Source organism: Microcebus murinus, chromosome 4 (genome assembly GCF_040939455.1).
Source record: "Microcebus murinus isolate Inina chromosome 4, M.murinus_Inina_mat1.0, whole genome shotgun sequence".
Classification (NCBI taxonomy): domain Eukaryota; kingdom Metazoa; phylum Chordata; class Mammalia; order Primates; family Cheirogaleidae; genus Microcebus; species Microcebus murinus.
The window spans coordinates 51886005-51900397 of NC_134107.1; the positions used below are offsets into that span (position 1 = coordinate 51886005).

General features: G+C 38.8%; 1 protein-coding gene across 6 annotated transcripts in view; it reads right to left on the reverse strand.

Moving 5' to 3' along the window:
- The window catches only part of ZNF143 (zinc finger protein 143), a 58090-nt gene that overhangs the window by 24295 nt on the left and 19402 nt on the right, over nucleotides 1–14393 (reverse strand). For 5 of the 6 annotated variants that reach the window (XM_012784019.2, XM_076002188.1, XM_012784015.3 and 2 more), the window contains exons 8-10: nucleotides 4438–4557; nucleotides 2550–2625; nucleotides 1718–1843 (exon numbers count right to left, since the gene is read on the reverse strand). In XM_012784019.2, the coding sequence (XP_012639473.1) occupies nucleotides 1718–1843; nucleotides 2550–2625; nucleotides 4438–4557 (322 nt within the window). The remainder of the gene's footprint in view (nucleotides 1–1717; nucleotides 1844–2549; nucleotides 2626–4437; nucleotides 4558–14393) is intronic. The other variant, XM_076002187.1, reaches the window with a different exon arrangement.

Consider the following 14393-nt stretch of genomic DNA (forward strand, 5'->3'; position numbering starts at 1 on the left):
TGATCCTGTCTTTCATGAAAGTTTTATTTACTATGTCAGCTTAAGGAGAACAAGGAGTTTATCTTGGGCAAATCTTTTCTCTTCTATGTATCTAGATGACCTTTAAAGTCTTCCCAGCTCTGACATGCTATGATAAGTAATCAACTATTTTAGAACAATTTTTGTTGTACTATATATACTACTACTCTGATTCTGCAACACCCTGCTTTGTTTCTGCACTGAAGTCATCTGTATTTATACTATAAGTTCCTAAGCCCTTTATTCAACCCAACATTGAATTTCATCAACCAATGAAAATATCATGATTTTAAAAAATGAATACTATCAAAGGAATCACAATTCTGATATTTTTGATCAATATTAATGGAACTAGATTATTGGTTTTATATAATTTTTTTTGTTTTTGTTTTTTTGAGGCAGAGTCTCACTTTGTTGCCCAGGCTAGAGTGAGTGCCGTGGCGTCAGACTAGCTCACAGCAACCTCAAACTCCTGGGCTCAAGCAATCCTCCTGCCTCAGCCTCCCACGTAGCTGGGACTACAGGCATGTGCCACCATGCCCGGTTAATTTTTTTTTTTTTTATATATATATCAGTTGGCCAATTAATTTCTTTCTATTTATAGTAGAGACGGGGTCTCACTCTTGCTCAGGCTGGTTTCAAACTCCTGACCTCGAGCAATCCGCCTGCCTCGGCCTCCCAGAGTGCTAGGATTACAGGGTGAGCCACTGCGCCGGCCTATATAGTTTTTATATAACAAGTTGGGTTATATTGCAAATGTAAATAGAATTTGCAGGAGCTTAGGAATACTTTCATCTAGTACAATAAATAAAAATAACTATATGAATGAGACAGAAGCAGAGACTTACTGTTCTGTTCCTGAACATTGTAAAGTAAAGCCAATTTGGGGTCATATTTGAGCTAAAGGTTAAACCTTAAGGGCTAGAAAAATCCTACATGAAAATTTGCTAAACTATTGTAGAATATTTAGAAGTACAGAAATTACAACATTCGGTGACATAATTATCACATCATGTTTAAAACATCTGTAGTATAATAAATTCCCAAACGGAATTATCTTATGCTTTATTATTTAGTCAATAGCTTATAATGGTCAATAGCTTATAATCTCTTATCAACAGTTTCTGAACTTTTTCCAGCACTGATTAAAAGCAAATAATTACCTTTATAATACGAATGCCACAAGCAATCAAGTATAAGTAGGAGAAGAGAATGAAAAGGAGATAAGAATAAAGTATCCTGTAGCAAAAGGAGATAAGGGAATGTATAGGGGAGGAGAAATGATCACAAGGAAATAAAAGTCTTTCATTCTGTGAGGCTGTTAGTGGTTCAGACACTTTCTTTAGCAGCAGCTTAATGCAGGAGAAGCTATACTAAACCTAGAAAGAATTGGGTGCCTTAGGTTCTGGTCTCAGTTTGGCTATTGATTAGTTGTGAATCCAAGGTAAATAAATTTGTTGCTCAGACAATTCCTGGAAACTGAAAGGGCTTGTGGTCGTGGAAGGCCATTTTAATCTTTTTTTAAATAGGGATCCTTTTGAGAATCTAACAGAGTTAGGGCCCACATCCTGGGAAGAAACAGACATGCACAAACAGCAAATTGTAGGGAATTTTAGGAGTTTATGAATCCTTCACTGAGTTCCCGCCCTGCAGGTTAAGAATTCCTGGCCTAAATAAGACATTCTGTTTATACTCGTACCTGTATGAGTTCTGATATGTTTCTGTAGATCTCCTGAAGTTTTGAAAGATTTACTACAATTATCTTCTGAACATCGATATGGCTTTTCTCCTGTATGAGTTCTGACATGACTTTTTAATCCATAACCTTTAAGAAAAATTTAAAAAGAAATTTAATTATACAATATTCCTCTAAACATGCACATTGAGATTAAGCTATTGAAAAATATACTAAATGCCAAGGATAAAATACTAGGCTAAAACAACAGAATAACTATTTAAAATGTAAGAGCACAGACAGCTCAGGACTGTGACACTGAAAATTTAATAGTTTTATCTCTGTCTGGAAGAGGTTGTGTGTTTCTTTTTTTAAAGTGCCCCGATTTTATTAGATGTTATTTACAACTCATATGCCAAAAGCTCGAAGTGGAATCAAGACATAGAATAAGGAATGGAAGTCAGGAGGCCTGGTACCAATCCTGGCCCTGCTGAATGTGTCCCTGGAGAGGTTCTATCCACTGCTAAATTCTAGGTCTCCATGGTTCCCTGAGATCTGTCCTAATGTTAAATTCTATGTCAGCTTTTAAAGTTTGGCTTTTATTTTCCTGCTAAAAGAAACAGAGTATGGAATGAAAAGTATTGAACACAGAAGGCAGAGACAAGTCTGTGGAGAAAAATGAGAACAGAGAGAGGGGTGTAGAGCAAGCAGGACAAGAGGCTGCTAAGAGAGAGACTGAAAAACTGGTCATGTACTTGTGCAGATTCACTGACCCCTAACAAAGGTTAGGGGTCAGTTCCTGCCCCGGCCCATCTCTGCTTGACCCCTAATCAGAACAAAGAAAATTTGTTTTTACCTGTTGCAAATGCTTTCCCACAGCCTTGGTGCTCACACTGGTAAGGCCGGTCTCCTGTGTGTGACCTCTCATGGACCTGTTATTAAAACGCAGGCATGATTCTACTTCCTTTATGTAAACCTCAGGTAGACGGTCTCAACATAGACCTATTTTTTCCCCTCACTGCTGAATGATTGTGTTGTACACTTTTTAAAAAAACAACAGATAACTTCACAAAAATTATAACCCAATAATTCTCAGTATTCTAAATATTAAGAAGTACTTATTTTAAACAAGGAATAGGAACATTTGACGTTTGAGTTTTTCTAGAATGGTCAAAGTGGCCCATGTTTGTTTGCATGAAAACATACACATGATGAGAAGAAGTAGGGGCAGAGCATAGGGAGAGGCTACGCAATATAAGGTTAAGAGTGTGGAGGCGGGCCGGGCGCGGTGGCTCACGCCTGTAATCCTAGCACTCTGGTAGGCCGAGGCGGGCGGATTGCTCGAGGTCAGGAATTCGAAACCAGCCTGAACAAGAGTGAGACCCCGTCTCTACTATAAATAGAAAGAAATTAATTGTCCAAATAATATATATAGAAAAAATTAGCCGGGCATGGTGGCACATGCCTGTAGTCCCAGCTACTCGGGAGGCTGAGGCAGAAGGATCGCTTGAGCCCAGGAGTTTGAGGTTGCTGTGAGCTAGTCTGACACAAAGGCACTCACTCTAGCCTGGGCAACAAAGCGAGACTCTGTCACAAAAAATAAAAAAAGAGTGTGGAGGCTGCTGCGAGAGGAGCCTAGATCTGATGCAAGACTCCGCCACTGCCTAGTGGTATTGCCACAGGCACTAGCCTTCTCTAAGTCCCAAAGTCCTCTCTATAGAGTGGGGACATAGCTGTATCTACTGCGTTGCTGCAACAAATGAGTGATCCTGACAATAGCCAACATTTTCTGAAGCTTTACCACACAGTAGACTAGTATTTTTCAGCACTTTACAGATACGGTATCAACTTATTTAATTCTCACCACTTTGTGAGGGAGGTATTTTTACGATCCAATTTTATAGATGAGGAAAATGAGGTACTAAGAGGTCAACTAACATGCCAAGATTATACATTGATAAATAGTAGAGATGAGGTCTAGGGCCACTACCCCAATATGCTAAGTACATACTTTCTGACATATTGTAAGTTATTCAAATACTTGGGTTGGGCCAGGTGGCTCACATCTGTAATCCTAGCACTCCAAGAGGCAGAGGGAGGAGGATCACTTGAGCCCAGGAGTTTGAGGTTGTTGTGAGTTAGGCTGACACCATGGCACTCTACTCAGGGCAACAGAGTGAGACTCTGTCTTAAAATAAATAAATAAAAATATTTGGCCCCCATATTTTTTTTTTTGGAGACAGGATCTCACTGTCAACTAGGCTAGAGTGCAGTGGCATCATCATAGCTCAATGCAACCTCAAAGCCCGGGGCTCTAGTGATCTTCCTGCCTCAGCCTCCAAAGTAGAGATGACAGGCTCGCACCACCACGCCCAGATAATTTTTCTAGTTTTTGTAGAGACAGGGTCTCGCTCTTGCTCAGGCTGATCTCAAACTCCTGGCCTCAAGTGATCCTCCCACCTCAGTGGCCCAAATATTTGAAAGACTATTCAAATATATAGAGTATCTATCATGTGCCAGGCAGTATGCTAGACATTAGGAATACAGAGATGAAAAAACACAGTTCAAGCCCTCAAAAAATTGACAGTTTCTAAAGTCTGCATAGGCTTCTATATGTCTGTATATGGATGTCAGTATATTGATAAGTGGGAGAAAACAGTAGTGTTTGAATGATACAAGTATATCACATTAGTATTTAATGTCCTAGGTATTATAACTAGATACAGCATTTCTTTTATATATACCTTAAGATGATGAGCTGTTGTATATAATTTTCCACATCCATCATATTCACATCGAAATGCTTTCTCGCCACTTTGTTGAGATTTAGCAGTTACTCTTGTTGCATGTCCTTGTAAGACAATCTAAACAAAAAATATAATTTAAATTATTTATAGAGAAATAAAATAGATGAAATTACTATTTTCAGAATTAAAAAAGATAAAATTGTAATGTGGGTTTCCAGACTCAGGGCATCACTTTACTAAGATTCTATCACTCTGAGTCAGGTTAATTCTGTTTCATAGTTGAAGTCAGCAGCTCTAGAAGTACAGTAGTCAAAAGGAGAGCTACAAGAACACACAGCTGGAGCTCACAAATCTATTCCTATTCTAGAAAATCAACCCAAGTAGCACCTTCCTTATATGCAGGTATTCCTTGACATACTCAAGGGATAACTCTATATGTTTTTTAGGACATGTGTCCTAAAAACTATGTCAAAAGCATTTTCTATTTCAAAAGCAATCAAAAAGAGGGAATTAGGTCATTTAAGTCACTTGTAGGAAACATTACAGTCCATATGATCTTAGTCTGTATTTATATTCATAGAAGGTAATTTTTCTGGGATGTAGCCACAATACTTCCAACAATGGTAAAGATTTCAAAGGCTTTTTAGAGATTACCACCTATTTTAGAAATTAGATACCATAAAAAGTAAAGAATGACTTTCTGCTTTGTGGGCCATATGGTGAAAGTGATGTAACCTATCTTTGCAGATTGTCACACATGGCTCAAAAATGACTCTGCCAGAGACTTTTTTATATTATAAAAGTTTCAAAATAACAGAAAAAAGATCATGACTGGGAAGATACTACAGTTATTACAGGCTGAAAGTGAAATCTTAAAATAAAAGGCATAACAAAAATTGAGCAGATGACCCTCATGGCTTTTTTCCAAAGAGCTATTAGAATCTCTTCGGTTTCTTTCTTTTTTTTTTTTTTTTGAGACAGAGTCTCGCTTTGTTGCCTAGGCTAGAATGAGTGCCGTGGCGTCAGCCTAGCTCACAGCAACCTCAAACTCCTGGGCTCAAGCAATCCTTCTGCCTCAGCCTCCCGAGTAGCTGGGACTACAGGCATGCGCCACCATGCCCAGCTAATTTTCTATATATATTAGTTGGCCAATTAATTTCTTTGTATTTATAGTAGAGACGGGGTCTTGCTCTTGCTCAGGCTGGTTTCGAACTCCTGACCTCGAGCAATCCGCCCGCCTCAGCCTCCCAGAGTGCTAGGATTACAGGCGTGAGCCACCGCGCCCGGCTTTCGGTTTCTGTTAAAGAAAAATATCTTATTTCCATAAGAGATTCTGCCACGCCTCACCATTTGCAGATCAACATGAAGTTATTGGTAAATAAAAGTTTCATGAACATATTTTTAATTGCGTCAGGATTTTTGTCACCATCCTTAAGGAAGTGAATATGCTTTATGGAATTTCTGGTATGAGAACTGATAAATAAAAATTCTTCATTTATATTACTAAATATTTAGGCTCTGAAATAATGTATTTCCCCCATTTTCAGGTAAACCCAAATATTTTTCAATCTGTACAAAATTATGACTTAATATATTTATATTAAAAATATTTTCTAGGATGATATATTTTGAAAACTTATTTCTTACTATATTGTATGTAACAAAATAGCTCTTTTGGAAGACAGCTACTTAAACTCTGGAAATCAGTTAAATCCCCACTATTCTGAGTAATGATTTACTATAGTACTACAAATGTTTAAATGGTAAAATGAGAGAATGAAAGAGTTACAGAGGCTAGTATGAGAGTGAGGGATCTGCATTAGATTATAACCGTATAGAAAACAAACTACTCCTTGTAACTTTTTTCTCTCTCTCTTTTTTTTTTTGAGACAGGATCCTGCTGTGTCGCTCTGGCTAGAGTACAGTGGGGTCATCATAGCCATTGCAACTTCAAACTAACTCCTGGGCTCAAATGCTCCTCCTGCCTCAGCCTCCCGAATAGCTGGGACACTGCACTTGGCTAAATTTTCTACTTTTTATAGAGACAGGGTCTTGCTCTTGCTCAGGCTGATCTTGAACTCCTGACCTCAACTGAGCCTCCAGTCTCGGCCTCCCAGGGTGCTAGGATTATAAGCATGAGCCACTGCTCCTGGCCTTCATTATTCATAATAGAGCTGATTCTCAATTGCACAGGTAATATTTGGTCTATATCACTGGCATGACACTTGAACCAACTGTCTCATTTTTAGTATATTTATATGTCCTTCTCTTCCCTATTAATTTAACAGCTCTGTGAAGTCAAGGACTATGTCTTACATGCCTTTCTTTTTTTTTTTTTTTATTAGCTACCAAATTCAGACTCATCTTACATGCCTTTCAAACTGACAGTACTAAGTTCACATGGAAAATATCATAGGATTTATAAAAGAGTTCACACTACTAAAATATATAAATAGAATTAAAAGGAATTAAGTCTTTTCAGGGTGTTTAAAAGTTCTAAAATTGGCTGGGCATGGTGGCTTACGCCAGTAATCCTAGCACTCTGGGAGGCCAAGGCGGGTGGATTGCTCAAGGTCAGGAGTTCGAAACCAGCCTGAGCAAGAGCGAGACCGTCTCTACTATAAATAGAAATAAATCAATTGGCCAACTAATATATATAGAAAAAATTAGCCAGGCATGGTGGCACATGCCTGTAGTCCCAGCTACTCAGGAGGCTGAGGCAGCAGGATTGCTTGAGCCCAGGAGTTTGAGGTTGCTGTGAGCTAGGCTGACACCATGGCACTCACTCTAGCCTGGGCAACAAAGCAAGACTCTATCTCAAAAAAATAAATAAATAAAAGTTCTAAAATTAAGATGGTGATGATGATTTCTTAACTTTTTGAATTTACTAAAAACCACTGAGCTGCACACACTCTAAATGGGTGAATTTTATGGTATGTGAAATATATCTTAATAAAACTAAAAGAGAAGGAAATAAAAGATAATTAGAAAAGAAAGTTTATTTCTCAAGAGAAAAAAAGAGCCTCTATGAATCCTTTAAAAATTATCTATTATTTAAGAAATCTCACTATTAATTGTTTATATATTTAAACAATAATACAGGTATATTGGAGGAATCTGAATATCATACTTAAAGAGAAAAAGTTCAAGTTAGCTATAATTCCACCATCCAGAGAAAACTACTGTTAACATCTTGGTGTATTTCCTTGCAGTATTTTTTTTTTCTTTTTGAGACAGTCTTGCTCTATCACCCTGGGTGGAGTGGAATGGCATCATCATAGCTCACTGCAACTCAAACTCCTGGGTTCAAGCCATTCTGCCTCCACAGCCTCCCAGAGTGCTAGGATTACCGGTGCAAGCCACTGTGCCCAGCAGAACTGCTTATTTGTAAGCCAGCTGAAGTCACTAGCATTTGGCATGCTTTGAGAATTATTAGTAAGGACTGTTTGCAATAGAACTATTTCTACTAATAACTAATTATGTACAACAGATCAGTCTTAAAGGCATTCTCACAAAGTACAGTAGGATAAGTACCTGAAGCAACAATCAACTAGCAAAAGGAACCTCTTAAAAGAAAACTACCGAAATAGTAATGCCCTACAGCATGCAGTAAACGGTAGCTGCAAAAATCTACAAAAGGCCGAGAGAGATATATTAAAAATGCCACTTTGGGCGGGGCGCGGTGGCTCATGCCTGTAATCAATCCTAGCACTCTGGGAGGCCGAGGCAGGAGGATTGCTCAAGGTCAGAAGTTCGAAACCAGCCTGAGCAAGAGCAAGATCCCTATCTCTACTAAAAGTAGAAAGAAATTAAGAAATTAATTGGCCAACTAAAAACATATATAGAAAAAATTAACCAGGCATGGTGGTGCATGGCTGTAGTCCCAGCTACTCGGAAGGCTGAGGCAGAAGGATCACTCGAGCTCAGGAGTTTGAAGTTACTGTGAGCTAGGCTGATGTCACAGCACTCTAGCCTGGGCAACAGAGTGAGGCCCTGTCTAAAAAAAAAAAAAGCCACTTTGGCTTTTATGTTAAAGCATATAATGTTTGAGTGTGATGGGATTCCCTCCCCTTTTATAGGAAATGTTTCCTTGGAAAGTCATCTCTCAATCTGGGCTAACACCTATCTTCTCAATTCCCAAATAAAGTTTTATTCTACTTGGAACCTGTTTTGTGTCTACCACCTTCTTCTTACCCTATTTCTAATTTAACCACCCTTTCCACCTACCCCCAAGACCATAACCCCCTACCACTATCATGACAGATAAACTAATATAACAGATAAACTAATATAACAAATGATTGGTACATACCTACTTCATGCAATAAATAAAATATGATCCCTGATTTAGTAAGGCTCTCATTTTAGCTAGTAAAACTGTCCTATTAATAAAGAATTACAACAGAATATAATAATTGCTATCATAGTAGTCTATGAAAGAAGTTCTAATGGGGCAAAATGCAAAAGTGGGGAGAGCTGTAGGTTAGGGCAGACTGTCTAAGGGTGAAATTTGAAGGCTGAAGAAAAGGGGTGGCCTGGCATGGTCATCCGCACCTGTAATCCTAGCACTTTGGGAGGCCGAGGTAGTAGGATTGCTTGAGGCCAGGAGTTCGAGATCAGCCTGAGCAAGAGCGAGATCCCATCTCTACAAAAAATAGGAAAATTAGCCAGGGGTGGTGGTGCACACCTGTAGTCTCATTACTTGGGAGGCTGAAGCAGGAGAATCGGTTGAACTCAGAAGTTTGAGGTTTCAGTGAGCTATGATGATGCCACTGCACTCTACTCTAAGCCCAGACAACGAAGGTAGACTCTGTCAAAAGAAAAGAAAAGAAAAGAAAAGAAAAGAAAAGAAAAGAAAAGAAAAGAAAAGAAAAGAAAAGAAAAGAAAAGAAAAGAAAAGAAAAGAAAAGAAAAGAAAAGAAAAGAAAAGAAAAGAAAAGAAAAGGAAAGGAAAGGAAAGGAAAGGAAAGGAAAGGAAAGGTGTGGGGAGAGCTATCTAAGCAGGGGGAATACTATGGATAAAAGGTCAAAGGTTTGGAAGTGTATTTGGAAGAAGAGGAAACTTAATATGACAGTATTATGTTTACATAGTAGAATGAATAACACGAAAATGAAAGAGAAGTTTAGGAACATGTCTGAGAAGAGCTTTAGATACCATTCTGAACAATGAGCCTAGATGATGAAAGCACAATGAAAATATCGAAAATTTTAAAGTAAGGGACTAGTTAAGATTAGCTCTGTCTTTTAGGAATACAACTCTGGTAACAGTGAGAACAGACTGAAAAGACAAAACAGGCAGGAAGACCAGAATAAGTCTTTATAATAAATATGCAGGAAAGAAGTGATGAAAACAAGCCCAGGACAATGATTACGAAATAAAAAGCAATAGATGATTCTACAGATATTTTAGGGGTAAAAATGAACAGAATCCAAAATTTTAAACCTAAATTTAAGAGACTAAAGCCATACAGGGACTTTAGGGTTATGCAATGTCAGATATATGTAGTCTGACAAAGAAACAACAACCTGATACATTAACACAAAGGCAAAAGTCTCAAGGGCAATTTAGAAGCAAACACCAATGAAATACTAATCAGTTTCCAAATGCATGTATAGAAAATGATTTCATTGCTATTTATGCTTAATGTAAATTCTCAGAATTAAGAGATAATATTAGCTCTGCCACAAATTCACCATGTAACATTGTGGAAGTCACACGAAGCTGTTTGCCTATCTGTAAAAAAAGAATATATTATACTAAATCAGTGGTGTTTATTGCCTATCTCTTAAAAAAAAATTCCACTTACTATAATGGCCTAATATACATGGCAAATATAACTTTTACAATTTGATATATAAACTTGTATAATATGATGTAAATAATTTATACTTTTGGAAGAAGATAAAATGAAAACAACTTGATGAATTTTTTAGATTATGTTTTCTTTGAAGAAAGGAACTAATCATGGAAGTGTGGCACCACAGGAACTGTGGAACATATCAACATTGCCAGAATGATTTAAAACAAAAACAAAACCAGATTTCTAACAATGATTATCATCAGGCAGTGAATACTTCACTTTTTATTTTTATTAATCTATACCATTTGGATTTTATAAATGTATACATAAGCATCTTTATTTTTAAAAATATACATAATAGCTACATGTATAGTACAATTATAGGTCATTTTTAGTTTTCTTCTCAGTACTTCTCTGAATTAGAAAAGACAATATTTTAAAAAATCCTTTGTCACTGATTAATAATCACTTATCTAATTAATACCCTTATTTTATTTATTATATTTTTATTCTTTTTTAGAGACAGGGTCTCACCTGTCACCTAGGCTGCAGTGCAGTGGCACAATCACAGCTCACTGCAATCTTGAACTCCTGGGCTCAAGTGATCCTTCTGCCTGAGCCTCCCAAAGTGTTGGGATTATAGGCATGAGCCACCATGGCCAGCAATACCTTTCTTTTAGAGATGAAAAAAAGAGACTTAGAAAAGCAAGGTTCACTTAAATATCGAATAGCTAGATAAAAGTACAGAAAATGAACATAAAATGTGACCCACATTGAAACTGCCTATACGAGAAATAGGTTTCACGGTAATTGTCCAACCCATGTTCTGGGAGAATCAGTCAACCCCATCCATAAACCCTAATGACCAGAAAAGATGGTACATTTATAGGGTAGCCAGTCATCCATCTCTGCCTTATGTGGCCTTGCTTAAAAAGTTAAGCTGAGTCTACAAACTCTCCTCTCCTGGAATTTGACCTAAGAAACAAATGGAAATCTTGAGTTGGTCATGGGTAGTGAAAGGCTGTAAGGAGCCATTTGAAAATCTATGAAGACATAGAGGAAGGCTGCATGCAAAGAAAAGAAGGAAGGGAAGAGATGCACAGTGGGAGCAGAGGACGGAGCTGGGAGGAAGAAGAAAAAGGAGTGAGATGAGCCTCTACTCACTCACATGATTCTAATTCCTGGGAGGCCTAATTGTTCAGTAGTTCCTGTTCTTGGCTTCCTATTAGCTTTGCTGTACCCTTTCAATATATCTCTTTTTTTCTTGAGCTAGCTTAATTGGCTTTCTGTGCTTTCCAACTATTAGAGCTCTAATTAAAGCACTGCCAAACCAAAGAACTTTGATCTCCAATGTAAATAAAATTAGTTGTTAGTGAAGTCTTGGAAAACCATGAAAAAAGGCCTAGTATTCTAACCCAACATGTAAAGCATCAACAATTTAACATCTATAGAATGCTTACAAATTTATTTTCATGTATTACCTAAAATATTAATTAAATGAAAATCTCATTGTTTTCATAATCTCATGAGATCAGTGGGGCAAAAGATTATTATAATTCTCATTTAACAGATAAAAAAAAATCTCAAATCCAGAGAAGTAACTTGTCCAAAGTCACACAACTACTACATAGTACAGCAGAAACTCAACCTGGATCCTTTGATTATAAATTATGCACTATTTCAATATGTTAACTTTTCTACTTAAATAAAGCTGGTATAGCATAAGGGCAATGACAACAGCCATAGTCTCCCTCAAACACAACTCCCAACCATCCTTACAGTTCTTACAACTGAACACATAGGTGCTCTCAAAGAGATTATTTTAGATCAGGGTTTTCAAATTCAGCACTATTGACATTTTGAGCAGGATAACTCTTTGTTGTGGGGGGTAGTCCTATAACTTGTGGGATAACTACCCATTAGATGCAAGTAGTATTCCCCCAATTATGTCAACCAAAATTGTCTCTAGACATTGTCAAATGTCCCTAAACTGCTTCCACATGAGAACCACTATGTTAGATATTCTAGGCCTTTGTTGTCCTGTGAAATTTGCTTTCATGTCAGAGATCAGCTTAGTGGCACAACTAGCATGTTCATGTTACAGATGAAAGAAAAAAGCTCTACAATGTAAACATCACAATGAAAACAATCTAGAGCTTTGAAACAAGACTATTTACAAAAAATCTACTGCATTAACTATCAATCTCTTTAAAGTTCATCTTTTGGTATATTCTGGCTTTTTAAAATATTGGCCAGGCACAGTGGCTCACTCCTATAATCCTAGCACTCTGGGAGGCTGAGGCAGGAGGATCGCTCAAGGTCAGGAGTTAGAAAGCAGCCTGAGCAAGAGTGAGACCCTGTCTCTACTAAAAATAGAAATAAATCAATTGGCCAACTACAAATATATAGGAAAAAAATTTAGCTGGGCATGACGGTGCATGCCTGTAGTCCCAGCTACTTGGGAGGCTGAGGCAGGAGGATTGCTTGAGCCCAGGAGTTTGAGGTTGCTGTGAGCTAGGCTGATGACACAGCACTCTAGACTAGGCAACAGAGTGAGACTTTGTGTCAAAAAATAAATAAACAAATATAACACAATACAATACTATGTACTGGGCCCTCATCCTCAAATATGATACTCAACTGTTTTAGAGAATGATGAAGTCAGGAAGTTTTGGTCTAGCATGAATGAAGAGAAAAATATGAATCACAGATGAAAGCAATATACACATAATGCAATTTAAAAAATTTAGTAATCACACTGAAAACATAAAAACAGGTGAAATTAATTTTAGTAACTATTTTATCTAACCCAAGATGTCTAAAGTATCATTTCAACATGTAAGAAATGTAAGAAATTATCAATGAGATACTTTTACATTCTTTTTTCATACTAAGTCTTTTTTTTTCCTTGACCGCACCCTCCTGGGTGGGGCTGCAAGCTAAATGGGCAGAGCAGCTGCCCCCTCCCTGTCCTATCTTTCACCCAGCCAGGAGGGGCTGTCTCCACCCTTCTCAGGCCTAGACAGGGGTCAGTGTGGCCTGCTTTAGCTATCTTGCCAAGGAACAAGTCTTAGCCAGGCAGGCATCACACCTTCGCAGTGGGAGGGGCTCATGGCTTCCTGCAGCAAATCTGGGGAGCTCTTGAGATGCTCACATATGAGGAACTGTCATGCACAGCATCTGGTTGTGCTGGTTCTGCCCTGGGCACTCCAGGAACCCTGAGAGCACAGTCCTCATCAAAACGTCCCCAGATTTGGGCTTATTTCTGAAAACCTCGACCTCCCCAGGGTTCCCATGCCTGTGATGTTCAGTCTTTCTGGAACTTATGAATCCCTCCCTACTGCCAGAGCACCCTTCACCCCATGCAAGACAGGGTCTGCCCTGCTTTCCTCACTGTGATGCTGCACTACAGAAGCAAGGTACCAGGGCCTCCCTGCAGTCTTTGTCCCCCTTGTGCTGGTGCTGGTTTCCCTTTGTCCCCATCCACTAGGCCCTTGTCCTGGTCACTCACCCAGGGCTCCTGTCCTGATTCTAATTTCACTCCCAGGAGCTAAACAAAATAGCCAAGGTTGGCTTACGCCTTGGGTCCCTGAGCTGCTGCTGTCTCATTCCACAGCTATCATGATTGGGTCAGGTGGGTCCAGGGCTCTGTCAACCCCCTACAGAAGCTGCTTTAAAGTGATGGCCAAGAACAGCCACCCACCCTGGCCCTTCCTGACCTCCAAGGCACCCACACGCCCTGGCTCTGGGCTGGAACACAGCCCCATATCCACTTAGGACATGGGGTAGAAGGGGAGGGGACATTTGGGGGACTCCATTTGTAGCTCACAGAAAACAGCATTGGAGTCACACTGCGTTGGCAAAGGGCACTGCCTTGAAGCATGAGCTTTGTCCACATCTCTGCTGCAGGGTGGCAAATGAGCCCCGTGTTCATTATTTACACACAGCTGTAAATTGCTGGAAATTGTAATTACAGTGTGATTGCTGGGTAGGCGCCACATGCAGCCTTTCCATCTAAGGGAGTAAGGCTCTCCACACTTACAGAACATCTCAATTTGGACTAGCCACATTTCGAGTGCTCAATAGCCACATGTGGCTAGTGGCTACCATATTGGACAGCACAGATCTAGTCTGTAAGGAAAAGGTACAAAG